This window comes from Prosopis cineraria, unplaced genomic scaffold (assembly GCF_029017545.1).
Source record: "Prosopis cineraria cultivar Desert tree isolate PC_DT_omini unplaced genomic scaffold, ASM2901754v1 PC6, whole genome shotgun sequence".
In the NCBI taxonomy this organism is placed as follows: domain Eukaryota; kingdom Viridiplantae; phylum Streptophyta; class Magnoliopsida; order Fabales; family Fabaceae; genus Prosopis; species Prosopis cineraria.
Window position 1 is genome coordinate 11,243,984 of NW_026555337.1, and position 26,495 is coordinate 11,270,478.

At 33.7% G+C, this 26,495-nt stretch overlaps 4 protein-coding genes across 5 annotated transcripts; 2 read left to right on the forward strand and 2 right to left on the reverse strand.

Moving 5' to 3' along the window:
* Positions 1–277: 277 nt before the first annotated feature.
* Positions 278–3,977, reverse strand: LOC129312726 (pentatricopeptide repeat-containing protein At4g08210). Of its 2 annotated transcripts, XR_008593686.1 has the most exons (2): positions 997–3,977; positions 278–671 (listed from the first exon to the last, which is right to left on the reverse strand). XR_008593686.1 is itself a non-coding variant. In XM_054955409.1 (1 exon), the coding sequence occupies exon 1, from the start codon at positions 3,469–3,471 to the stop codon at positions 1,402–1,404; it is 2,070 nt and encodes a 689-aa protein (XP_054811384.1). In that variant the 5' UTR covers positions 3,472–3,977; the 3' UTR covers positions 278–1,401. The 2 variants fall into 2 exon arrangements, 1 of the variants encoding a protein (XP_054811384.1); XM_054955409.1 differs by having other exon boundaries at positions 278–3,977.
* A 2,893-nt stretch (positions 3,978–6,870) lies between these two features.
* On the forward strand, positions 6,871–7,962 carry LOC129313867 (aspartic proteinase CDR1-like). The gene is made up of 3 exons (XM_054957265.1): positions 6,871–6,937; positions 7,019–7,307; positions 7,386–7,962. The coding sequence occupies exons 1-3, from the start codon at positions 6,871–6,873 to the stop codon at positions 7,960–7,962; spliced, it is 933 nt and encodes a 310-aa protein (XP_054813240.1).
* A 1,769-nt stretch (positions 7,963–9,731) lies between these two features.
* On the reverse strand, positions 9,732–11,731 carry LOC129313868 (aspartic proteinase CDR1-like). The gene is made up of 2 exons (XM_054957266.1): positions 10,999–11,731; positions 9,732–10,138 (listed from the first exon to the last, which is right to left on the reverse strand). The coding sequence occupies exons 1-2, from the start codon at positions 11,729–11,731 to the stop codon at positions 9,732–9,734; spliced, it is 1,140 nt and encodes a 379-aa protein (XP_054813241.1).
* A 3,138-nt stretch (positions 11,732–14,869) lies between these two features.
* Positions 14,870–26,450, forward strand: LOC129314486 (suppressor of mec-8 and unc-52 protein homolog 1). The gene is made up of 16 exons (XM_054957932.1): positions 14,870–15,130; positions 15,245–15,455; positions 17,159–17,311; positions 17,958–18,006; positions 19,069–19,152; positions 19,543–19,646; positions 20,033–20,119; positions 20,206–20,259; positions 21,117–21,212; positions 22,576–22,703; positions 23,433–23,559; positions 23,645–23,708; positions 23,819–23,922; positions 24,772–24,872; positions 25,261–25,312; positions 26,108–26,450. The coding sequence occupies exons 1-16, from the start codon at positions 15,102–15,104 to the stop codon at positions 26,204–26,206; spliced, it is 1,542 nt and encodes a 513-aa protein (XP_054813907.1). The 5' UTR covers positions 14,870–15,101; the 3' UTR covers positions 26,207–26,450.
* Positions 26,451–26,495: the final 45 nt, after the last annotated feature.

The following is a 26,495-nucleotide window of genomic DNA, read 5'->3' on the forward strand; positions in this document are numbered from 1 at the left end:
TGCTTATTGGAAAAAATCCTTTTTGAGACACGATCAACTCCGTTCAAAATAAAATCAAACACTAAATAAAGACACTTCTCCACGACGGGAATTAGAATTTTGGTTTATCACATGTTATGAGGGACTGGCGCTGTTCCTAAATTAATTTTCATTTTAGTTACTTATGCACGAATTTATCCCACGAAAACAGCTATTTGATCGTGTAATTAATATCGCATCACAGTCAACAAGCAAAATCAGAAGTAGCATTTAAAGGTTAGTTTTCAGATCATTCATGAAGCAATTAGATTATATATATATATATATATATATAAATGCAGCAAATATATATGGGAAATTGAAGAAGCAATTAGATAATGTTAGATCAAACAGATTAGTTCAGATTTCAAGTCCAAAGAAGAGATTGAAGAAGCAAGTCTTCACCGCCGCTCACACGCCACTATTGAAGATTTGGACCGAAAAGACTTCTTGTTCCCACTGATTTCAAGCGGTGGAACGAAATTGATAGTGAGCAGTTTAAGATTTGGACGAAGAAGCTTCTCACTCTGCAACAAACAAGGACGCCCAAGTTCCAAAAATGGATGGGCAAGGATTCCGAAATTCACACTACCGTCTCCCCCATGCGGCCTCGGCATGCACTGACACATCTGCTCGTCCTCTGTCGAAGGGTTCTGTTCAGCAATGCATCAAAGGATTGGATGAGTAATCTAATTTTGGGGATAAAAGGGTACGATTAGGATCAGAGGATTTTGTTCAACGGCTCAGATCTTTTCGATACTAGATGTAGAGTAGCAGACATTCAGGTCCCAGATCATATAATCAACTACTGACCAAGTGTTCAAGATGTGGAAACACTAACCAGAAACAATAACATAACACCATTCAACAGAGAAAACTCATGTCCAAGTCAGGTTGCATTATCTACCCATAAAATCCTTCAACCTTAACAAAGAAGTCTCGTGGAATGGGACAGTAAAGATGTGTAGGAGGCCTTACCTTCCAGATTTTAAGCGTCCCCTCAGGTGATTGAACTAGCTCCCAAGACCAAAAATGTAAAACCCTAGCACAGCTCCATCTTTCTCATCCTCTCTTTTAAGTTCACAATCTGATGAGTTTGCCGCAGGCCGCAGCCAAAAATCCATTCTAGAGGGGAAATTTTCCACGGCCAAATGTAGTGTTTTTGAGCTACAGCATCTCTCATCCACATTTCATGTGAAATGCGGTGTTTCCATGCTTCTCATCAAGTGAATGCAGTCATCGAATACATAAAGGTCTTCTTTTTCAGTTTAGATAGTGCACAGTTGTTAGGGGTCAGCAGTCCAAATGACTCATCCCAAAAATTTTGTTTTCTAATAACAAGGGTTGCTCTAGCCAAACCATTCTATACACAAATCAAGGCTTTCACCTTGCAATTTCAATCCAGCTTTTTCCAGCTTCCTTTATCCCTACTTTCCTGACAGCTTCCCTGACTTGGCTTAAACTGTCCCACATTCCCAGAGCTCCATACACATTTGACACCATTACATATGTAGAAGCATCTTCTGGTGTGGTAGCTAGAAGATGCTCAGCAACAAATTTTGCAAGCTCTCGATTCTTGTGCAGAGCACATGCATTGAGCAAGGAGCGCCATATGGTTTTGTCAGGTTCAAGTGGCATGTCATTAATCAATTTTGCCGCTTCTTTGAAGTGTCCTGATTGGCCAAGTAGATCAACCATACAATGGTAGTGCTCCAGACATGGTGTTAGTCCATGCTCAGTTTTAATAGAATTAAATATAGCCCATGCCTCCTTGACTAAACCAGCGTGTCTACAGGCAGTAAGAACACCAACAAAAGTGATTTCATTTGGCTGGAAGCCTGATTCTATCATCTCTTGCAAAAGCTTAATTGCCTCAACCGCTCTTCCATTTTGTGCACATCCCACAATAATCCCCGTCCAACAAACAGTATCTATTTCTGAAAGACTACTAAACAAAGCTAAAGCATCATCAATATCACCGCATTTTGCATACATGTCAATAAGTGATGTTATAGTAACACCTTCTGATTCATATCTCTTTTTGACACAGTAAGCATGGATTTGCTTGCCACTTCGTAGAGATGACAAACTTGAAGAAACTTTCAGAACGCTAGAAATGACAAATTGATCAATCTCGAGATCTAACTTGACCATATCTGTAAAGAGAGAAAAAGCTAATGTACCTAAACCGAGTCTAGCACAACCAGCAATCAAACTAGACCAAGCCACACTGTCCTTATCTGACATCCTTTCAAACAATCTCAGTGCATTGTCAATGTTGCCTTGTTTTGCATATAGATCAATAAGAATGCTTCCAACAACATAATATAACTCATAGCCACAAGTTATTATCAAACCATGCACTTGAGACGTCAGTCTCAAATTCTTAAAGTAGATACAAATCTTTAAAGCAATACTAAAAGAATAGGAATCAAATTGCGCACCAGAATAATGAATATGTGCAATCATATTGAGAGCCTTTGCATAATCTTCATTGGCAACATACCCTGCAAGCATAGAATTCCAGAGCGCCAAACCTTGAGTGAAAGGATAGCTCACAGAGAATTGATCAAATATCTTGATTGCTTCATTTAAAAACTTGCAATTCGAATACATGTCAATCAATGCTGATATATTGTAAACGTTAGACTCAAAGCCAGACTTAATAATATGACAATGAATCTGTCCCCCAATGATTAAATCATTAAGATAACTACAGGTTTTAAGAGCACACGAGAATGTGAATGAGTCTGGTTTAAGGCCCTTCCTGTGCATCATAGAAACAAATTGCAATGCTTGGGGACTACCATTATATGCAAGGCCAGCAATGATACTGTTCCAAGTTACAAGATCGGGTTCTGGCATTCGATTGAACAAATCCAATGCTTCGTCCATTAATCCTTCTTTAGTATAACCCAAAATAAGGGTGTTCCACGTAATTGAATTTTTACACAGGATTGCGTTGAAAACTTGTTGAGCGTCTCTCAAATTTCCACATTTGGCATACATGTCCAAGAGTGCATTCATCAAAACAGTGTCAAATTCCAACTTAGCTCTATATATATCTTGATGAATCAGCTTACCCAACTCAGCATCACCTACGAGACTACAAGCCTTCAAAACAGCAGAGTACAAGAATTCGTTGGGTTCCTGTGTTCTAGATTCCAGCATCTGATTATAAAGTTTAAGACCCTCGCAAGGCCTCCCACAGTTGGCATACGCGGATACCATTGTCGTCCAAGTAATGATATTTCGGCCATGCATTTCATCGAAAAGCTTTTGCGCGTCATCTAAATGAGGGCATTTCACATACACGGATAGCATATTGTTTGCAAGGAATATATCACTCAAAAGCCCGAGTTTTATTAAATAAGAATGAAATGATCTTCCATGTTTTAAAGCTTGAAAGTACCCACAACATCGTAAACCTATCTGGATTTTGTTTAAATCCATTGAAACCCATCATCATCCGTCAATTGTCCTCAATCCTCATTGATCTAAACTATGCAAAATGGGAAGATTCCTAAAAGTAACAATTTGATGCGTATGGCAGTGGCCATAGGCAAGAACCAGCATGAGTATTATCACCACTCCCCAGGATGCAATTGGCGCCAACATCATCATACAAAGATAATCACGGCTAACAAACAGCGTCAGCCTGACTCCACCACAACATTTGACCTTCTGATTTAGACATCGGAAGATATAGCAAAACGGAATTGCAAAGTAGCAAAACGGAAGAACGGCCGGCGAGATATAGCAAAACAGACCATAAATTTCACACTTTTAACACACCAAGTCCAAAATAGCAAAACGGAAGAACACGCCAGTGAGATAACTGAACTGAGTCGAAGAAGAAGAACGCAGAGTGGAGGTGGTCCTGTGAGAATAAGAACGCGCTGCCTGAGTCCAACGCAATCTGAAGTGTGTAGAAAAACTGAAGAAGAATGCGCCAAAGCCCAAAACGAAGAAGCGGGAGAGAAGAGGGGAAGGGCAAAGGCGGAACACAAAACTTTATTTATGTTAATAAATTAATTTTTGTAATCATATTTATTATCTATACAAAAATTAAATTGAAAAATTATTAATAACTAAATAGTTTATCATTTTAAGTATTTTTTCTATTTAATCATACATTGAAATAATTAATTGTAAAAAAAATCTAATATATAAATGATTGTTTAATTCTCTAATGAAATATACCATTATCATTATTTTATATATATTCAATAATCCACTCAATTCTCTGAATTCGATTGCTTATTCAAATAATATTTTTTTATAGTAATTCTTTTAAAAAATCTAAACTATTAATATTCAAAATGAATAATTTAATTGGTTGGCCAAAAATTGAATAAATTAATTGGAGATGTTGTAGGAACCCAGTAAAGCACCATCCTAAATGATTATTTCCTTTTGATTGATTGGGTTGAGGTCTAAAATGAGCAACGAAAAAGGTCGACACATACACACACGATTGCTAAAGTGAAATTGATATTAAGTGAATTTTTCTTATGAGGTTTGGGGCATTGTCTACAGAGTTATCGCATCCTCAATAGATAAGGTCAAAAGAGAAAAATTTTAACTCAAGAGAAATATCCTCTTTGCAAAATCAAGACTATATGGAATTCACGTGCAAAGGAGGGGAAAAAAATTTATTGGTAGGAAATCTATAAACTTTCTTTGAACATGAAAATATGTCAAGATCCTAGTAAATTCTCGAAACTTAATTCATCTAACTTTTTTATATAAAAAAGAAAAAAGAAAAATGAGCTCCTGCAACTTCCTTCCTTCTATAATTTATATTCTGCTCTGATAATGATTTTTGGCATGATCTCATGTTCGAAGTATACATTTCACCCTTTCCTCATTATCACAACAGCTTTGTCAATGAAAATCTTTTTCACGTGCTTTTCTTTTTTTTCTTCTTTAAATTGTTTTTCTTCTCCTCTTAACCTCCGCGCTGTTCTTTCTTTTGGACCCCCAATTGGGGGTTAAAAATTAAGAGTGTCCAGCTTGCACTTGTCTTGATTAACTTGATACCATTATGATTATATCAAGACAGGTCTTATCCTTACTCGAAAACAATTAGGATGAAACTTTATGAGACGAGGATAGGAAATGAATTCGAGATGGGATGGGATACGGGATTACCATTGAGACGTTCCATCCAAATATTATATATATATTATTTTTATTTTAAAAATATACATTAAATATATTAATTATATTAATATAATTTATCCTTATATTAATTATATCAATTATAATTCAATACTTGTAATTCTTATATAAAACTAAATTTTTTTATATTGATAATTTTAAAGACATAGAGTAAATAAGGCAATATCTTTCTTTATAATATGTTAAGTATATTAATACAATTTATTCTTATATCTATCTATTTAATAACTTTTATTTATATCGTATTTCTTGTTTTATTTTAAAAAAGTAATTAGTTTAATACATCTCAACTAAAGTAGAAAAACAATATTTAATGTTGTGATTGGCTTACTTGTTGTTACTGCTTTTATAGCCTAAAGATCACTTATAATTGATATCATAATGTGTAGTTGTGATTAATATAATTCAATAATTGAATTTAAATTGTTGTGATTTATGTACTTGTATTGTTTTGATTTCAAACTTAATAAATTATATAATTTAAAATTTTAATGAATGTTATTATCCAGATATTTCTCCTACATTGTCTGTTTTGTCAGGACAATGAGACGTTCCGATCCTACCCCGATTTCTAACAGACGGGACGACTTTTAGGACGGGACATGGGACAGAATTGTCCTAATCCCATTAACACCCCTAGTTAAAATAGTATAATTTATTCAATTCATATTTGCATTCTTTTTTTTTTTGGCCAGATCATATTTGCCTCCTTAAAAAGAGAAAAGTTTAACAACTATGTATGCCTAAGATAAGATCTTAGTTAAGATAGACCAAGTAAAATTAATTAGCTAACTACATAAGAATGTATCAATTTATCATTGAAATAAAATAATTATATGTTTAGATTAGTGGGAATTTGGATTTAGACCAGATTTATTATTTAAATACATGATATTTTTTATTTGGATTAAATCCAAGCAATTTTTCTATTACAATTCATTTATAATTTCAAATACTTAATCTCTACTCTAATTATTTCAAATTTCAACCATCCTCTTTTAGTAATGCCCAATCACGTGGACAAACACAAGTCACACAACTAAAACTACTCATTCTTATTAGTGTAATTTTTTTTTTAGTCCCCAAACAAATAATTTTAAATGCATGAATTTTGATTGTGATATTTTAATTTTAAAATTCAAATCCATATTCATCCATCCAAATACCACCTAATATAATTTTGGACCTTTCTTTTTTTAGAAAGAGGATGATGCCTGTCTCGTCAATTAACAGCTGGATCGAGAAAATTTTCAAAGTTAACCTAGTTTAGTCCTCCTTGGGCACTAAGCATAGTAATTATAGATACATTTGACATATCAATGTGGTTTATGTTTAGCTATTTTGGTTTATTTTTCACTTTGTACTACTCTATTATGGCCAAACCAGCTGAGGAAATTTTCCTCAATTGCAACACGTGGGTCACCAACATTAAACTAGAAACTACAGATGAAGCTTCAGAGGGGAAACTAAAAGCAAATATATCAAAATGTCACCTTAATGAAAAGCATTAGCTTCCCTTAATACCCAAAACCTAATGTTCCTTCAATTCATGTAGTAGCAAAAATACCCAAGCCATTTGGTCCTTTAATTCATCAACACTCACAGATCAAAACCCAGGAGAGAGAGAGAGAGAGAGAGAGAGAGAGCTTTTGTACAAAAGAGAGAATCATGTCTGTGAACAACAAAGTTCCTTTGATGGCCATATGCTTTGGGCTGCTGTTGCTTCCTCTTACAGGTCTCTGTGCTAGCTGCTAACATATACTATCCGGCTTAAGGGCTTCACTTATTGACTAAGTTGTTCATTTATTTTCATCAGGAATGGCAGTCCCTGCTGATAAAGGTAGTAATGTTGTTTGGTTACAGTGTAAGTCAGACCCATCACATTATTTACGCTCATTATGTGGATCCCACCTTCGCTGTTCTGTAATGGCCTTTGTCAACCAGATTTCTTGCAACAAAAATAGATCCAGAAATGACACGTTCACGCTTTGCTCTACAACTAACAGTGAAGTGGAATTTCCCAAATACTTAATGTTTGGTTGTGATGGTGATAGTGATGGAATGATTTCTTCAGTTTCACAAATGGCCACTTCTACTGAAGGCGAGTTCTTGAATTGTTTATTCCAAATCTCCTTTGACAAAATCTGACAAATTGAGTTAGGGCTAAAACATTTGTGTTTCAGAATCAGGAACTATTGTCTATACTCCCAAGAGATCAAGAAACTCAAACAAGATGTATCACCTGACATTGAAGGAATCAGTTTGGGAGACAAAACACTAGACATTGTTGCAGGCGATGATTTCGGTTTCAGATCACATGCAAAGTCACAAGGCACTATAGTCATTGATGATTCAGATTTTGACACCAGACAGACTATGTTGCCTCAAGATGTCTACTGGGAACTAGAAGCAAAAATTGCAAAAGTGGTGGACCCATTATTAGACCGTGTTGTTGTTAGCCCGGTCAAAAACTTCAAACTTAGTTATTTAGTGGAAAGTATTGAAGATATTAGAGTTCCCACCATTACTATTCATTTCAGAGGAGGAGTAGATGTCAAGTTAAGTGCAAAAGATACCTTCCTTATGGTTTCTTCCGAAGTAGCATGCCTTAAATTTTACCCAGCTACTTCAAAACATGAGACCATTCATTGGTTGTTCTTGGTTGGATATGACTTGCAAAATAATATTGAGTCCTTAAAATCGAATGAGTGCCAAATAAGCTTTGCCTCTAAGTCACCATTGGGAGCACAAGTTGTTTAAAAAGAAGTATTATTCTGAGGTATTAGCTCAGAAGAATAAAGTTGTATGCTTAAAAAGTTAGAAGCAAATGTTTGCTCAGTGCTCTGATGCATTGTGGCTTATATATTTGGTACCCATTCTGTTGATTCTCCACTTTCTGCTGCTATAATATCATCTAATGCTCCACCATATGCTTTAACAGTGAATAAATAAGAATGAAACATTAGAATTCTGCAAAATGATCAAAATAGGATTTTTGCCGCCAAGAAACATAAGCAACTCCGTAATCTATGTGTCCCTTCAAGTTCAAACGGTCAAAGTGTTCGACTCAATGCATTAAACCATGTCATGTAAGAAGCTGTAGAAAGGGGGATCGATTTGGACTTAACAATTCCATTAGCTATAGTTAATTTGGGGCTCAAAAAGTAATAATTTAACAACTTCACATCTTTATGCAAGGGTCCCATGAATTTAAGACATAATTTAACAGTAATCTCACCTTGATGATGCCCCTCCCCTTCTTTGATTTCGTTAAGTTTTAGAAACATGTTGTTGTAAAACCCGTTGATACTTATGAGTATTTCACAATTTGAGAACCACAAGGTCAACAATAGTCACTAGATATAGCTATTTCAATAATGAATTATTAAACCAGCACTACCTTGGAGTGATTTGAACAATAGAGGTGAGAATTATGGGCCGGAAACACTTCTATACAGACTCGCAAAGCTGCTAAACTGTTATAATTTAAATGGGCAATGAGAGATAGAGAGGGGAAGAAAGAGTGAAAGGCCAGCCTGTTGGTATGATTTTATCGACGTGCTAGCTCCCGTAGCTGCCGTTGCCTCTCATTTGCCTTCGCCGTGAATCCCTAAATTTTGCCCCAAATTCGAATAATCTGCCACAAGCTCAAGCAGATTTCCATGATACGTGATCCTGTTATTGAATCAATCTGAGGGTCAAACTCACATAAATCGACTGGGAACGTCCAATAATTTGATTCCTCTTTGATTTGGCTATTTTCTGACGACGGCAACTCATCCTCCTCCTCTTGATCGTCCTCCAATGTCCCTGTTTGGATCTTAAAGCGCCACTTGTAGAAGCCATGTTTGGCTCCGAGTAACAGATAACAAGGAATTTCATCCATACATAGATTGCCTCCATTCAATCTCCTTTTCTCTTCTAGCCTTTCATGATTCTATGTTTTCAGTGACTGACTTCTTGTGTCCTGAAATCATTTGCTAAGTGTTTTATATCATTTTCTCATTGATCAGCGAAAAATATTGAATGAGACGCTAAACATCCCAAACCATGAACACTGCAAGAATAATTGATCAAGAGATTTAACATATATGCACCCACATTACCAAGCATTTGGCTGGTCTACAGGAGGAGCTTTATCCTCAAATTAAATGTCCAAACACGAATGTGAGTTTTCACAAGTTTTTTACCAATTTTTTTTTAGAGTACTTAAGTTTTTGAGAATCACATAGATTGAATATGTTTGCAAGAAGGTGATTGGTTATTTCTTAGAAACAAGTACAAGGTAGGTGCTCCGAAATTATTCAATCAACACGTTGGAAATCTAGCCTTTAGAACCATTGGTTTGGGTAAAACTGAGTTCTCCTTGTTGGGGTCTAGTATACACAAATCCTGAAATCCAGTTTACTACTCGGTTTTGGTCCAAATGCTAATAAAAGAGCTAATGCACAATATAATTCAAAGTAAACCACCGCCAAGAGCGTGAAATGAGAATATATAGAAGACACATGCAATAAAATGCATTACTGTTAGAGCATGGTGCAATCTGTTGGCTTAAAGGAAACAATATTATTATGAAGGTCAAACCCAACCATAAAGTTCACTTGAGCCATGTTCCCCATCATTGATATTCTTCGCAAGGGACGAACACCAAAGCATATCACGTTTGAAGTAAATACAACGAAGGTGTTGATTGGATTTAACTTGACATTTGCATCTCTGAAATGAAGAGTAATAATAGGAGCTCCAAGGGTTTCAATACTTTCTGATACATAACAAAGCTTAAAAGCTTGGTTTATTCCTGAGTCACCAGTTCGATCAGCTTTAATATTCACTTTTACTTCTGATTCCACCTCAAAGTACAAATCTTCAGGCAGAATTGTCAATCTTGTCCCAGAGTCAATTACCGTGTTGCCCTCATCATTTGGCAAACCATCTATAAAAAATAAATTCATTCTAGTCTATTTAATTTATATCATCAACGAGTTACTGAGTGGTGACAGATTATAAACATTAGTACATAATAATAGTAATATTAACTATTGCAAGAATGAATCTAATGAATGATGCTTAGTGAAAGGAAGAAATAGTCAACCTTGGGTAGAAAATTGATGACAAGATTAGGTGGGAAAATGCTGCTAGTAATATAGAACAGCTACTATTACTGGTGGTGGTCGTGGTACATATGAAATTTTATGAAAACAAATAATCAGAAATAAAGTTTAAACAAAATAACATGTTTTTTAACTAAATTTTAGTAGAAATATACCACACAAGAAATAAAATTTGAGTTTCTTCAGTTTATTCTGTTGGAATTTGCTTGACAGTTTCAAAAGTAAATCATGAAAAATTAATTTTTTTTAATTGGTTGCACTTCTTTTTGCTTTTCAATTTTCATCAATAATCATAATCAATAAAATATTGACAGAAAAATTAATCATTTGATCATGTATTATTGATTTAGTTGTAACTTGATCCCTAAGCTTTTATTTATTGTAACTTGATTTTTACAATTTTCACTTGATTGTAAATCAATTTATGAATCTTGACTTGATACAATTCAATTCCTATAATTTTAAATGTTAAAACTTTAAATATTAGATTGTATTAGGTCAAAGTTCAGAGATTGAATTATAATAAAATTAAAATTAAAATTATAAGTATTGAATTATAATAAGTAAAAATTTAAGAACAGAATTATAATCAAGTAGAAAATGATTAAATGATCAATTTTTTTAATTAAAAAAATCATTAGGTTATGTGCAGTGAGAGAGACAGTAAAGGGCTACTACTTACCTAAATTAAACTGTATTCTTTTGTCTCCCACGCTAATTGCCTCCAACGTAACCCGATAAAAATTGTCTTTTGTCCCAAGTGGAGTAGAGACAGTCCCAGGACCAGAAACGACAGCGCTTTGGCCAAAATGCAATTTACTTGTTTTCTCAGAAAACATTGGAGTCAAGCAGTACGAGAATTTGCCTTGAATCAAAGAACCCATTTGTGAGATCAACGAGATTGGACCACGTCCCATACCCACAACTCCAGAACTCTCAGGAACAAAGTGACCAACAGTTTTATGAACACAACCAAACAAGGTCTTAGGAAATGCCACTTTGCCACCTCTTGTAGAAGCAAGCGTGAGTGTGTCGTGTGCGATCGTTCCCTCCGTAATTGATCCATCCAAATACGATATACGGAATTGGCAGTTGAAAACAACGTCACAATATGTGTTGCTTACCGAGGCTTTTGCTAGTTTGCATTGATCAGAATTGCAATAATAATTTCTGTAAGTTAGGGAAGAAGATACATCTATTATAGGATATTTCAATGCGTAACATTCATAGCAAGGGTGACATTGTAACCAAATAAGGTCACTACCGGTGTCAACAATGCTATAAGTTTGGTGACTTGGGTATGTGCCTAAGGAATAGGCCATGATATATTCTGTGCTAGCATATTCTAGTTCAGATATAGGATCACCATAGAGAGCTTTTGCTACTTCAGGAAAGAAATAAGTCGCACGGTTCATGGAGCGATGGTGAGCTTTGTACAATTTTTAAATAGGTGTTGTGGAGTTATCATAGAATGGAGATTGTTGTGGAGAATCTAGGTGGATGAGTTCCACACTAAAACCTAGCTGGGTTGCTATGGTGAGGGAGAAGACATAAGTGTATATGATAAAGATTATGGAAGAGAGAAGAAGAAGGGATTTAGGAGATATAGTAGCCATCTCTATTTGCATGATAGCGAGAGTAGAGAGGAGTAATATGGGTAAGATAAAAGATTTAAAGGTTCAATGTACCAGGCATGTGAATTGGATTAATTTTTTTTAATTGCCTATTCCTAAAAAACTCACAAGATTCAATGTGCCTATGCCTAGTATCTTTTTTGTAGAATATATCGATTTTCTTTATCATGTTTTGAAGTTTTTGCCTTAGCTACGGTCCGTACCATTAATCATCTATATGATTAATGCTTTTAGGATTTTAGCTGGTAACACAAATTTGCAGACCCATTAATTATGCTTGGGACTCTACTTTTATATTTTATTATAAAGATTATAACTGATTAACAATTAAAAATTAATTTTTTATCAAAAAATTAATAATTAATAATTAAGAAGTATTTTTACCAGAAAATTAATGATTAAGTCTGTGTTTGGGCAACAACCTTTTCACATTCGTAAAGTATTTTTGAGAAATTTCAAAAATAAAAATTGTTTGGCTTATAAAAAAGTTTCTAAAGTCCTTTGAAAAAGTCATTAAAACTCCTTTTTTTCAAAGCTACTTTCACTTAATTTTGCATTTGAAGTTGGGGTTTGGGCATTAGTGAGGGAGTGACTAATTTTTATTTTACTATTCTATCCTGATAATTATTTGCCAAACACTATATTTTTCATAGATTGTTAACTTTGTAATTTTTCATAAACCACAAATTGCAGGGAGACTGGGTAAATAATATAGGAAGCGACCATCATCATTAAAATAAAATTTTATTAACTTTAGAAAAATTTTAACTGGTCAGACAAACAAATAAAGGAAGCTAAGGTAACTTATGAGGTTGGGAATAATGAGCAAGGTTAATGAAGAGGAGTTTATCTTTTTTATCATTCATTATTTAACATATTAAATTTTATATTATTTAAAATTTTAATTATATGTATTTTCCATACATTTCAAATATATTCCATATGTGTAATAAAAATTACGTATCATAAAATCAACGTCATTTTTTGTAATTATACATATAAAAGTACTTCTCATTATATATTATTCAAACAAATTTTAATTTATTAAATTAATTTTTAAAAAATATATTCAAACACAAATTTTATCATAATAATTGATTTTTATCAAACTGAATTTTATTAAATGAGTTTTTAAAAAATTAACTTTTAACAAATGGAAAACCAAATGGGACCTAAGAAGTACATTATAAAACAAGTAAGCATTCAGAATTACATAATTAATTACCTTCAATTCAGTTGGACCGGAAATTAAAGTAATACAACTTGGCTTCTAATATCATAAAGTTTTTATTTGACGAAAAATTTAAAAATTTTGATTGTTAAAATTTCTGATTTCTTAATTTCTTAAAATATCTTAACTTCTTAATTCTTGTCTTGGTAAATTTGGATATCGTTGGGTTAAAATAATTATGAAAAAAATGTATCAATATGATTAATTTTAAATATAATTAATCAATTATATTTCATTGTATAATTAATTTATAAAATTAATTAATAAGATTAATTTTAAGTATAATTAAAAATTAGGTAAAATTATGATTTTATAAAAATATATTCAAATAAGTGTGTTGCATGTCAAAACTAATTATGAACTTAAAAATATGATTCTTGAAAAGTATACAAAGACTCTTATTATATGTTAAAATTAATTATAAATTGAAAAGTCAAAATCATACTTTTCTTAAAAATACCCACACCTCTATACATGCCAAATTCAACGATGATTCCAAAACCATAGTTACTTCAAGAGTTATGTTATCTGCTTTTCAATTCCGCTAAATTATACTTTCATATATTGCTGTGCAAATTGCAATCCCACAGCAGGGGCTTCTCTCTACTAATAGAAAGGACACTGTAAATTAGATTTTCAGGTTAGATTTGATTATTTAGGGGCTGGTTAGTTTCTACTTTTTTATTTTTAAAAATTATTTTACAATATAATTTTTAAAATTATTTTTCAAAATAAAAGTTATGTTAAATAGTTTTTAAATTAAAAATTGATCGATGATATGGGTAATTAAAAATGGTGACATGTGAGAGTGGTTAGTTTTTTTTTTTAATTAACTAGAAGGTAGTGATTAGTTAAGGTGTGAAGTTTTCAATAATTAAATATAACACATTTTAAAGACAAAAAAGAAGAAGATGAAAGCAGGTTTAAAATATTTTCATTTTTTTAAAAAAATAAAAAAGGATTTTTACAAATGTAACTTATATTATAAGACTAAACAAAGTAAATAGTCCAATATTTGTTACATTTTGCATTATGATTGATTTATTATATTTGTCAATAATATATTGTATATAAGTAATAAACTTCTTATAAATTTTCAAAGGATAAATTGATTCATTGGCCCAAAAAAGTTTGTATCAAAAAAATATATACCAACTTTTTGAAATTTTGGGAGTATAAGCGATGTAGATTGATATAAAAGTGATTTATAATTAATATATAAGATTTATCATTAATATACAATGAATTTATTATAAAAAATTTGAAAATTTATAAAGAATTTTTCATTGATATGCAACTATTTATTATTAATAAATATAAAAAATTGATCATAATATAAAATATAATAAATATTGAATTATTTCTTTAGTTTGTGTAACACAAGCTATATTTGTAAAAGTTCAATTAATCAAATTTTAATAATAAATTTTTTATATATTAATATAAATCAGCCATACTTTTAATTATTTAAAAATTTGGGTCATATTTTTTAGTCACAAATTTTTTTATGGCTAGTAGACTAATTTATTCAAATAAAAATAAGAATAATTTTTGAAATAATTAAATTTAAAACACTGATTCAAATAAAATTTTAAAGTTTTTTCTTTTTTTAAAGTAAAAACCAAACAACTCCTTAGGTTTTATTATTATTTCTAACAGTGAAGATGAGATTTAACGAGATTGGAAAGAAAGCTCGTCTTACGATCACAGCGAATTAACGCCCTGCCCTAGACTTATTTGGGAGCCAGGTGTGAGGTGTGGCTTTCATAGACGAGAAACGACTCTCCCGACTTGGCTACTGTTCACTCCCTCCGCGGCTAACCAAACGACCTAAGCCTCCGTGATAGTTGACAGTAAAACCCTACTCACTCGCTCTCTGGTTCTGCATTGAACCGTGGACCTATCTGAACTGTAGAAGTTATGTCTACTCTCGAAATCGAAGCACGAGAGTGAGTTTCGTTTTCTGAATATGCACGAATTTCATTATCATCCCACGAATAATTTAGGCTTCTGTCAATTTGTTACTTTATTTGTTTTCAATTACGTGAGAACAATTTTTGCAGTGTCATCAAAATCGTCCTCCAGTTTTGCAAAGAAAACTCCCTGCACCAGACATTTCAGACTCTGCAGAATGAGTGTCAGGTTTCTTTGAATACTGTAGACAGCATTGAGACGTTTGTTGCTGATATTAATAGTGGAAGGTGGGATGCAATACTGCCTCAAGTGGCTCAACTTAAGCTTCCCAGGAATAAATTGGAGGATTTGTATGAGCAGGTATGTTGCGTGTTAGTTTAATTGATTAACGAGTTGTAAATCCCCAGTGGCTTTATCACAAATTTAAATGATTTCTATTGACTTTCTATCTAGTTAATGCCACAAAAACCTGTCATTCTTTTGAGAAGTTTTAGTTGGACACTGAGTTTGAGCGAAATTGTCGGGTGGGTTTAAAGGACGGAGGGCAAGAAAGTGGGAGTTAAAGCAAAGAAAGTAGCGCTGTAGTGGTTGGAGAACCTTAAAATGTGAGAGGGGGAGGGAGGAAAGTTTACATGCAAGGCAGAAATACTGGTGCCAAATAGCTTCACTTTTGTTGCGCAGAAACGATTAAGATAATTTAATTTGACTAAAAGGAACGTTGGAAAAGATGTCTTGTGCTGTTGGAGAGCAAACAAACTGAAGTCTAATGATGTCTGTTGGTGAGGCAAAGAAATATAACTAGACCAGAGACTTGTAATCCTTGACAAGATGTTGTTCAAAGATGGATACATGTTTTCCTCTAGGGACAGATTCTCAGTGGAATAATTTAATAAGGGCGTTTCTGAACAAGATAACTGAGTGTGATAAGAATTTTGGTCAGTATTACCTAGTTGAATCTATGGAAAATTGGAAATTAATCTTTTAGATATGTTCCTTTTTTTTTTTTAACCTTTTATGTAGTTTAGCTTTTTTATTCCTGGAAACTTTTATGAAACTTTTTATGGAGTGATGTAAATTTCAAATCCTTGAAGGCATCTCATAGATCACTTAGGTTGCTCCTATTCACGTGCGTGCTGGGGGGTGGGGAGCAATAATGCATTAACTTTGATGAAGAATCCCATGCTGGATTTGGTAGTCAAGGGTAGTAACCACTCTGAAAATACGAATTGAAGCATGGAATCTGGTTTGGATTAGTTTGTGAAAGTTTTGAAGGACCTTCAACTTTTGATCTCTCTGTAACAAAATTTACCCATGTTAATCTAGTGTGGAGATCTATAAAATGACAACCTTGCACCTCTGATATTTGCAATATTTTAAGGACCCCATTTGAGCCCAATACTTTCTAGCATTGCTAATCTTCTTTCCCAAGTCCAAATGGTTAAAAAAAAAAAAAAACCAAAGGAATCAAATTGTCTTACACTTCAAACCTTAGCAAGATTGTTTTATAGCGCAAAGTGTTCCATTTTTCCATGTTACTGGTGTTCGACTGTCAAAACAATTTAACTATGTGTGAAGATCTCTTTTCATATGTGAGTAGAAAGAGAAAAAAAGATAATGAGTAACTGACTTAAGTCTCCTCATCTATCTTCTTTATAGATGACTAAGGTTGGACTATGCATAGTTCATCATACATGTGCAAGGAACACATAACATAAGCCTGATCCATATGATAACAGTGAAGAATGAGCTTAAGCGAACATAGAGAGCTACATTTTAAGCTGGACGAAGTGAAAATTGATGTTGTTTGGAAATACATTCCAGGGAAGCTATAGAAAATCTGAATAAGGAAAAGAAGGTTTGATTATTGATTTCTTCATTCTTGTAGAGAGGGAGGGGGGTTGGGATGGGAGGGAGATAAAGTCTATTGAGCAGAACATATAGAGAAGTCTTTACTTTTGTGAGGCGATTTGTTGGCATCTTTGTCCTTGGATGTCAGTAAAAGTCTACTTCCATATATTTGATTCTGATAACAAATGTCTCAATCTTCATTCAAATGTTTGCAGATTGTATTGGAAATGATTGAACTTCGAGAACTGGATACTGCTCGTGCAATTCTACGGCAAACACAGGTGATGGGTGTCATGAAACAAGAACAACCTGAAAGATATTTGCGGCTTGAACATCTCCTTGTCAGAACATATTTTGATCCTAATGAGGTTGGAAGCTACTTTCTGTTATTCGTTTTTCTAACAGTTCAGATTAATACTCCTGTTGCTAAGGATAAGCTTATTAATATCAATATTCAATATTATATGCTAAAATTTATGATTGAATTTGAGATCATGTGGACTTGTATTAAGATAAAACGTTCTTAATTATTGGGACCATACTTGTTAGCTAAGTGAAATAATTATTTAAGTAAGGGAACAAGTAATATCCCTATATCTGCTGAAAACGTGAGTTTCCAATTTTTTTTTTTTAAATGGTATATTGTCTGCCGGAATTGTTAATGTGTGCATTCATGTTTTCTTATTACATGGTGTATAAGTTTCATTACTCTTTATGTTTTACATGCTGTATGAGCATCATATTTTGAATATGCTCAGATGTTTGTTATGCATTATAGCAGTCCTATGTAAACATAGAAGTACCATATTGCTAAATCCTAATATGTCCCATTTTTTCAGCTTGTAATTTAAGTAGCTTATGGGTCATTGTCTTCACCAATAATCAATTAATAAATTCTATGTGAAGAAAATTTGGCATCTTTTTGTGCTCTGGTCTGTAGAGTGACATGTTTTGAATCCATGATCCCATGTTGTTTGTTCCTTTTTATGAAAAAGAATTTTGTTTATGTAATAGGCTTATCAAGATTCAACAAAAGAGAAGCGACGTGCGCAAATTGCCCAAGGTATTCTCCTACATTCTTTGTAGTTACTGTGCTTAGTGATGATATTGATTTTATGGTTGCAATGATAATAAATATATCCATCTTGATTGAAAAAAAAAATGTTTTCCCCTTGATTGGTGGTGGATATACTGTTTCAGATTCTCTTCCTGTTGAGTTGTATTTTAAGATTTTTAATTTAGAAGTGAAAACTGGCTTTTGAAAAATGAAGAATTATGTTTAGTCCCTTGTTAAGTGGTATGAGTACTCATGGGGTATCCCAAGGCAGGTAATTCTATGCCTTACCTGCCATGGCTTTTGAGATGGGTTTCCTGGCTGTTCCTTATGTGCTCATCAATGATATTGAAGCTGGTCCGTCGGCAGTTTTTACAAGGGTTACTTGCATAAAGTTCTGACTAGTGTTAAGGTCAAGTGAACTGTCCCAGAGTGCATTTGTTGGTATGTCTGCTTGGTTGAGAACATGGCACTGCCACTATGTACGGGCACTGTGCTTAGTCTCTCATCAAATAGTACAGGAACTTGATAGGACACTTGAGGCAGGCAATTGTTATTGTGCACCTGGCCAACCATGACTTTTGAAGTGGGTTTCCAAAACTATCATGCTGCCATAATGATGCTCTGTGCCTTGTGTGCCTGGACCCTTAGCCTGAGTGCTGGGCTAACTATCATGGGTCCCTTGATAAGACAGTTAAGACATCAATTCACCTTGTCCTTGCATACCCTGGCGATATAATACCTCACAGTTGGGGCGTTTTGATATGCTAGTCTAATTTATCCATTTATCCAAGTTAGTAAGGTGTTAGGTACACTGAAATGGGATTTGTTGAGAGACTTTTTCCTTCCTGTTATTTCATATTATTATAGTGATGTGAGGTTGGAGTTTTTCCTCAGAGGTGTATTGGTGAAGGCCATCATAGTATAATTGTGAAGAAGATATATTCTTTAGGACAAACTAGACCTGGTGAATTTTCCATTTTTGCTCCTTTGTTATTGTTCAAGTACTTATTACTGAGGCTAGCTTCTACTTCAAACAACTGAGTTTTTCTTCTTCGTTGCTTTTTACAGCTCTTGCTGCTGAAGTTACTGTAGTGCCACCTTCCCGATTAATGGCTCTAATTGGTCAGGCTTTGAAGTGGCAGCAGCATCAAGGTGTATCTCTGCGGACAGATCAATTCTGCATTAACTTACTTTCTATGACACTTTTGTCTGAAACGAAGATGGTTTATGCTTGCGATATTTTGCTTGAATTCTGGTTGCATCTGCAATCACTGTTTTCTTTAATTTCCTTCGTTTCTGGCACATCTACAATATGGGCATTTGTTCATTTCTTAAAGGCGCAAATAATGAATTCAATTGTACATTTTTTCAATTATCATGCTGAATTTAAATAAGTAGATACAAATACTCTTTTTGATGCTTTGGGATGCCTAAATTTTCCATGCTTGGGTTGTAAAGGTGATAACTTGATGGTGCTATATTGCTTAACTTATAATAGTATTTATCCCTAGATGGTTTTATGCTTTTCTTTGTGACTTTCAGGGTTACTTCCTCCTGGAACACAGTTTGACTTGTTTCGTGGGACGGCTGCTATGAAACAAGATGTGGATGACATGTATCCAACAACTATTTCTCATACAATAAAGGTATAATTCATGCCAATGCTGCATTGTTTGTGAACCTTTTTTTTTTTTTTTTATCAGATCAAAACAGGGGAATATTACTCGATACATTATTTAGAGCAGTGAATTACATATATTACTCAGCGAGTGTATGAGACAAGCTGAGTGGGTAAATCAAGCATTAACTCTAATCAGAATAAAATAAGAGAAATGCTAAATAAAAATGGCAAAATACTAAATGACAAAATAATTAATGATAAGTGAAACACAGTGCAGTGGGCTTGATTTCTATCAATACGTTTGCTTTGACCCTACATGTGAAAAATCAGTATTCATTAATTCCCCTCTTTCTTGTCATGCTGAAGGGCTTATAATCCAATAATTTTGTGCTTGCTTGTGTTCTTCTATAGTTTGGCACGAAAAGTCATGCAGAATGTGCTCGCTTTTCACCGGATGGGCAGTTTCTTGTCTCTTGCTCAGTTGATGGATTTATTGAGGTACACGTTGTGGTAAAATATTTTTAATGAAAACTTTTAGTAATCATGTGCTTTCGTTCTGATTTCTGGAATCTTGTTATCTGTAGGTATGGGATTACATTAGTGGAAAGCTGAAGAAAGATCTCCAGTACCAGGCTGACGTAAGTTATATTTTTAAAATTAAACTTCTTTTACCTTCTTCAATATCTTGCCCATATTATCAGTTTTTCACTTAGTCATGTGAGGTTCTGCACCCTTTCCATGGCTTTTACACACTTGGAGTGTTTGTCTGCAAAATTCCCAATGATAATTCTGAGGCCTACAAAGAAAATAATCCGAGGGCTATTTATGAAACCCCAAATTCAACAACAGAAAATATAATAATTTCTACCTAAATAGAAGATTACCTAATTTTACTTAAAGCAAAGGAAACGCTAAATACCTTTATTAAAGAATTCACTAAAATATAATATAATAAAATACATATAATCAAAATATCTATAATCTTCTTTGCCTGGGTTACCTCTTCAATTTCCCATCGTTGAGAACAGTTGATTTGTTGCGCCAAGTCAAAGATGCTTCAAGATACATTTGCGATATTATAAACATATGCAATGACACTCTTTACTTGTAAAGGAATTTCTATGATTGCAAGTTGTATTTTTGATGCTCTCTCTCTCTCTCTCTCTCTCTCTCTATCTAGTCTAGCTAGTTTATCTGGAACAATTAATTTGTTGGCTCTTACTTAAGCCTAGTGTTGTATTTATAAATGGACACACGTATCACATCATCTTCTTGCAAATGGGTCTCTTATTCTTTAGTTGGAAGCTATATTTTGATGCTCTCTCTCTCCTTCTATATATATATATATTATTAAAAATTATGATTGGGAGGAAGGATTTGACATGCTAAGTTAGCATTATTCTCTGGCCTATAAATGAAGTTTTCTATTCTGTACCATTAAATCTATTCCTTAGCCATGAGCATTTCTGAATTCTGATGTGCTAAGAGATTGCAGGAAATATTCATGATGCATGATGACGCAGTACTTTGTGTAGATTTTAGCAGAGACTCTGAGATGCTAGCCTCTGGATCACAAGATGGCAAGATTAAAGTGAGTACCACTTGTTGATTACGTTAAGAGCCAGCATCTTTTAAATAAAAATTCTTGCATCTATATGTTTGTTTCATTTGTGTTCTTAATCATGAATAGTGCATGTACATGTAACATACACTTCAACGCACCCATAATTTATTTAGAAAATCAAAGTATGACTGATAATCATTAATACATTTTGAAAATAAAAATCGCATAAAAAAGTAGAAAGATCTATAACAGCATAATAATCAGGCAAAAATTGCGTTAAATACTTTAATCATAAAATGCATCAATTTTTTGCAAAGTTCTGTTTTTGATTTTTGTTTTTTTAGCCAAAATTTCTTGCAAACTTCTTGAGCCTAAGCTTTATCCTATAATATATCTAAAATTCCGCTTCATTTAAGTGTAATAATATCATAATGACCATCATTTAGCTTTGCCTTAGTTTCCTCATTGTTTTTAGAGGTTTTTATTTGTTTCATCAACTATATCAAGAGCAGGCAGGAGGCCTTCATCTTGTGCTCCTTTTATGGTAAACAAAAATCAGTCAATGCTGATTATCCCATGGTAGCCTTTGTAAGATCACTTCAATTGTTGCTTTTGCCCTGGTTATAATGTTGTGTGAAATGCAGTTACACAAAAATAGCTGCTATAGCAAAGCTGTAATGGAGCTTATATGAACATTGTAATGCTACTCACATGGCAGTGCTGCAAGCTATAGCGTGCTGTTACTAGATTTGATAGGAAGATAGTCATCTTAATGCACGATTCATTCATTTAACATATTGCAAACTGGTAATTACCCCTGTCTCTAAGTTAAATAAGTTATGAAAATTACAGTGATGTACTTGATGAAATATGGTGCAAAAAGATCGAAACATGGATCTGAAACTAGTTCAATTTGTGGCGCTATGTGAGTACACATATAGAGGTAGGAGAGCATTCAATGACACCTACAATCTGAAAACGGCTTAATACATAGCTCCTAATCTCTGCTCTGAAAACTGAGAAATGGAGCAAGGGAAACAAAAGCTAAAATAAATGGGAACTCACAGAAAAAAGAGCTGTTAGGGATCTTAGCATAACCCATAATCTCCAGCTCTAATCTTTATAAAATTAAATAACTAACTAGGACAATGTTGTACGTTCTAACATGAGCAGCGTATTATTTCTGCTAACTTTATACTGTAATGCCATGAAAGACTCGCATTTCTTGTAATAACTGATCCCACTTTCTCATTCTGGATGTATCTACATTTTGTGATTCCTTCTGTTTATTTCAATGTCCAGTTGCCAGTATTCAACGTTGTTAATATTGTGATCCTTTGAATTGTTAATATGTGAAACATTTAAATCTAGTAATTTTATGTCATTCTAGGTTTGGCGTATAAGGACTGGTCAATGTTTGCGGCGTCTTGAACGTGCTCATTCCCAGGGTGTCACAAGTATTTCCTTCTCTCGCGATGGAAGCCAGCTATTAAGTACTTCATTTGACAGCACGGCAAGGTTTCATTTTGACAATTTTCCTAACTTCCGTGATATGAACTATTAATGGGTCTGAGTCTTCACCCATTGCTATTTTTCAAGGTCAAAGATCTACCAACATTTTATCAGTTCATTAATGGCTTTACAGTAGTAAATTCAATCCTCCCTGTTTCTTAAGTCAAATTAAATTTCTTATCAGGCAGTGATGGGTCTATTTTTGAAACCTGGCCATGGCCAACGATGAATTCTGACTTTATTTTTGAAAATTGGTGCGAAAAGCTAGAAAGTGGTAGGTAATCATTGTTTCTTGTCATGTATCAGTTTGGAAACGCCTTTAAACCCAAGTCATACGGGATTTTACTTTGTGCTACCATTCCAAACAATGAAAAAATTTTCCAAGCTCTCCTGCCGACAGAATAATGTTTCCATGGATAACATAAAAATTCAGATTATTATTTCACAAATTATCTACCCTCATAAACGGGACTTCTGTTGCTGCTGCTTTTATTTTGTCATCTTAGATCAGATACACTTCTCTTCAGTTGTCCCACCCCACTTTATTATATTGCCGTAACTATCAATGATTTATGCCTTTACGGATAGTTCATTAATTTTTTATCTTTATAATGCCTATCTATATAAAACTAACAAATTCTTATTCATGGGTCAACAATGATGTCGCTGTTGTATAAGATAGTTCACTAAAGATGTTTAACAGCTACTTAGTGCAATTGTTTTCTTGACATTTAGAATCCATGGCCTAAAATCTGGCAAACTATTGAAAGAGTTTCGTGGCCATACATCTTATGTGAATGATGCAATTTTCACAAGTGATGGAAGCCGTGTTGTAACTGCCTCCAGTGATTGTACAATCAAGGTCATCACTTCAGAACATACAAGGGACGTGTGCTTTTTGCCGTCCTTAGTTAGTGAGAAATAACTTGTTTTCTCTTTATTTGTAGGTCTGGGATTTGAAGTCTACAGATTGCATACAAACTTTTAAGCCGCCACCTCCTTTAAGGGCAAGTCTTAAGATAATAATGTCATTGTGTGTCTTTGTTATTAAGTTTTGCACACTCATTTTTCCTGCAAATGTATTCTGCCTAATATCTGGTTCCTTTTGTACTGGCAGGGAGGTGATGCATCTGTTAACTCTGTTCATATTTTCCCAAAGAATACCGATCACATTGTTGTATGTAATAAAACATCTTCAATATACATCATGACCCTTCAAGGGCAGGTATACATCCAACATCGTATTTTTTTCTCCACTCACTGTCTTTCAGTACTAGAGCTAAGACTGATGACAATGTTTTCCCATTTTTATTTTTTTTATAAATGTTGTGTGAGAAGACTAAATTTATGATTTTGCATTTTCATGTTGGTAGATATCTAGTTCCAAATGCTCCTTTTTCCAACCTTGTCCTTAATCCTATAACTGCTGTTATTCAGAGAAATTCTTAGGTACCACATGAGTACCACCTCATTTATGCACTCTCTGATAGAAATATACCAATTCGATAAATATAAGTCCAGATGTTAGTCATTTTTTAATTTATAATATGTTTATTATTTTCTTTTAAGCAACTCTTGCAGTCATTCTTTCTCCCATCTGTAATGCACCTCAAAAAAGGGAGAGGAGGAAAATGAGAAAGGAGAGTCAGTCTAAAAAGGGAGGGGAGGACATGGATGTTGAAGAATAAAGAAGAGAGACAAAATGTGAGAGAAGTGCATTGGAAAATGGGAGAGAGGATATGAGAGTGGAAGTGTTTCTGAAGAGATATGATAAAAATATTTTATATTAAAAAATTGACACATCCTGACCTGTGGCCTTGTATTTATTGAGTTGGTGTACTTTTATTGAGAAAGTGCACCAATGAGGTGGTACTTGGAGCACGCAAGAATTTCTTGTTATTCATCTATTTTACCAACTGCCAGTTCGAACAAGTTATTGCTCTACTTGAAAAATGATAAAAATGTTTCTCTTCAATTTCAAAAGAATGAATAGTTGTAGAATCTTATAGACACCTCTTATATTCTATTCTTCTTAGCATACTTTTTCTTTTTTTTCCCCCTCATATTGGTGTAGGTCGTGAAGAGTTTCTCATCTGGTAAGAGAGAAGGTGGAGACTTTGTTGCAGCTTGTGTTTCACCTAAAGGGGAATGGATATACTGTGTTGGTGAAGATAGGTACTTTCAGATATATGTTTGATAAACTTGTTCCTTCATGCAATTTCATACACAATGATGTTTATTGAATCTTATAGAGTGATTTGGTTAAAAAAAAAAAAAGTAAATTAGGTAAATAAATAGATAAAGAATCTTATGGAGCCCAACTTATGATTCATAATTCTATATCTTTTTTACACTCCAGAGCTTTGTCTGCTCTTTACTTTCTCAAAATGATAATTTTATCACTGTTATGGTGGGAAGGGAGCTCCTTCTGACCTCTTCTTTCGAAAAACTGGTTATGAATACTTTCAATTGAGTTATCCTCCCCTTATCATTCTGATTCTCAGTTATTTCGTTTAATTCAACGTTGTTTTATTCTCTCATGTTATCTGCAAATAAAATTCAGGAACATGTACTGCTTCAGCTATCAATCTGGCAAATTGGAACATCTAATGAAGGTATCTTTTACTTTGTTGTTGTTGTTGGTGGTGGTGGTGGTGTTGATTTATTTTAATCAGCATGTCTACTTGTGCGGATCAAATAGATGCTAGTAGTTGCCACTTCAAGTTTTAAATTGAGGGCTGGTGTTAAAGTGGGGATATAAATTTAACATGAGGCTAGATATGTTTCTGCCACAGGAAAGAGTTGCAATGCTCAAGGCTTGAATATAGTGTATGTAGTGTTGCAATATTCAAGGCTTATATATAGTGTATATTTATTTTTTGGTGGATTGTATATAGTTTTTATATTACTATAGATTTTGTATATAGGGTTAAAGTGCATTTTTACTTTTAGGAGTATTTCCAGAGAAGCTATGGCATCTTAAGGAAAATTGTGGAGCAATGTAGCATATAATCATTCAAAATTAGTGCAATGTTGTCATTTTTTAAAAGTAAACGCTGGGTCCAAAAAAAGAAAAGAAAGAAAAGGCCAACCTACACTAATGGTTAACTGATAAGAAATGACAACATTGCCGCTAGTTTTGAAATATTAGCGTGTACATGTTAAACTAGAATTGGACGCAGCAGACCTTTCTTGATGTTAAGCATTGAAGCTGTTAGGGTGGTGCTGAAGGGTTCTTTTATGCATTCTATGTGAATCAACTCGATGGTACAATTTGGTTAAAATGATCACGCAACTATTTAATCCTTGGGTTGGTTTTTCTTTTCTTGTGTTCTGGTTACACGCTGTCAAAGTAGTGTTTGTGCGAGAGAGATATCTTAATATTTCTCTTTTTCTATGGCCATTGGCAGGTCCATGAGAAGGAAGTTATAGGCGTGACACATCATCCTCATAGGAATCTCGTGGCAACTTATAGTGACGATGGTACAATGAAGTTGTGGAAGCCTTGAGAATGTTTGCCTTTATGCTGGCCTATTACTTGAATAAACACCATCTTTTTTCCTCTTATTTATATGTTTTTTTTTTCAATTTCTATTTATTTTGGAAGGTATATTCAAGTAGTAGCGAAATTGTAGGTGATAATTTATAAATTGTATGCTGCTCCCACAAAATTAATGCAGCATTGCGCTATTTATTTGTAGACTGTAGCTGGCTCTCTGTAAGGAGAGAGCCTTTCCTTTTCCCTTCCTCTCATTTTCTTTTGATTACCATTAGATTGTTTGATTTTATTACCATTAA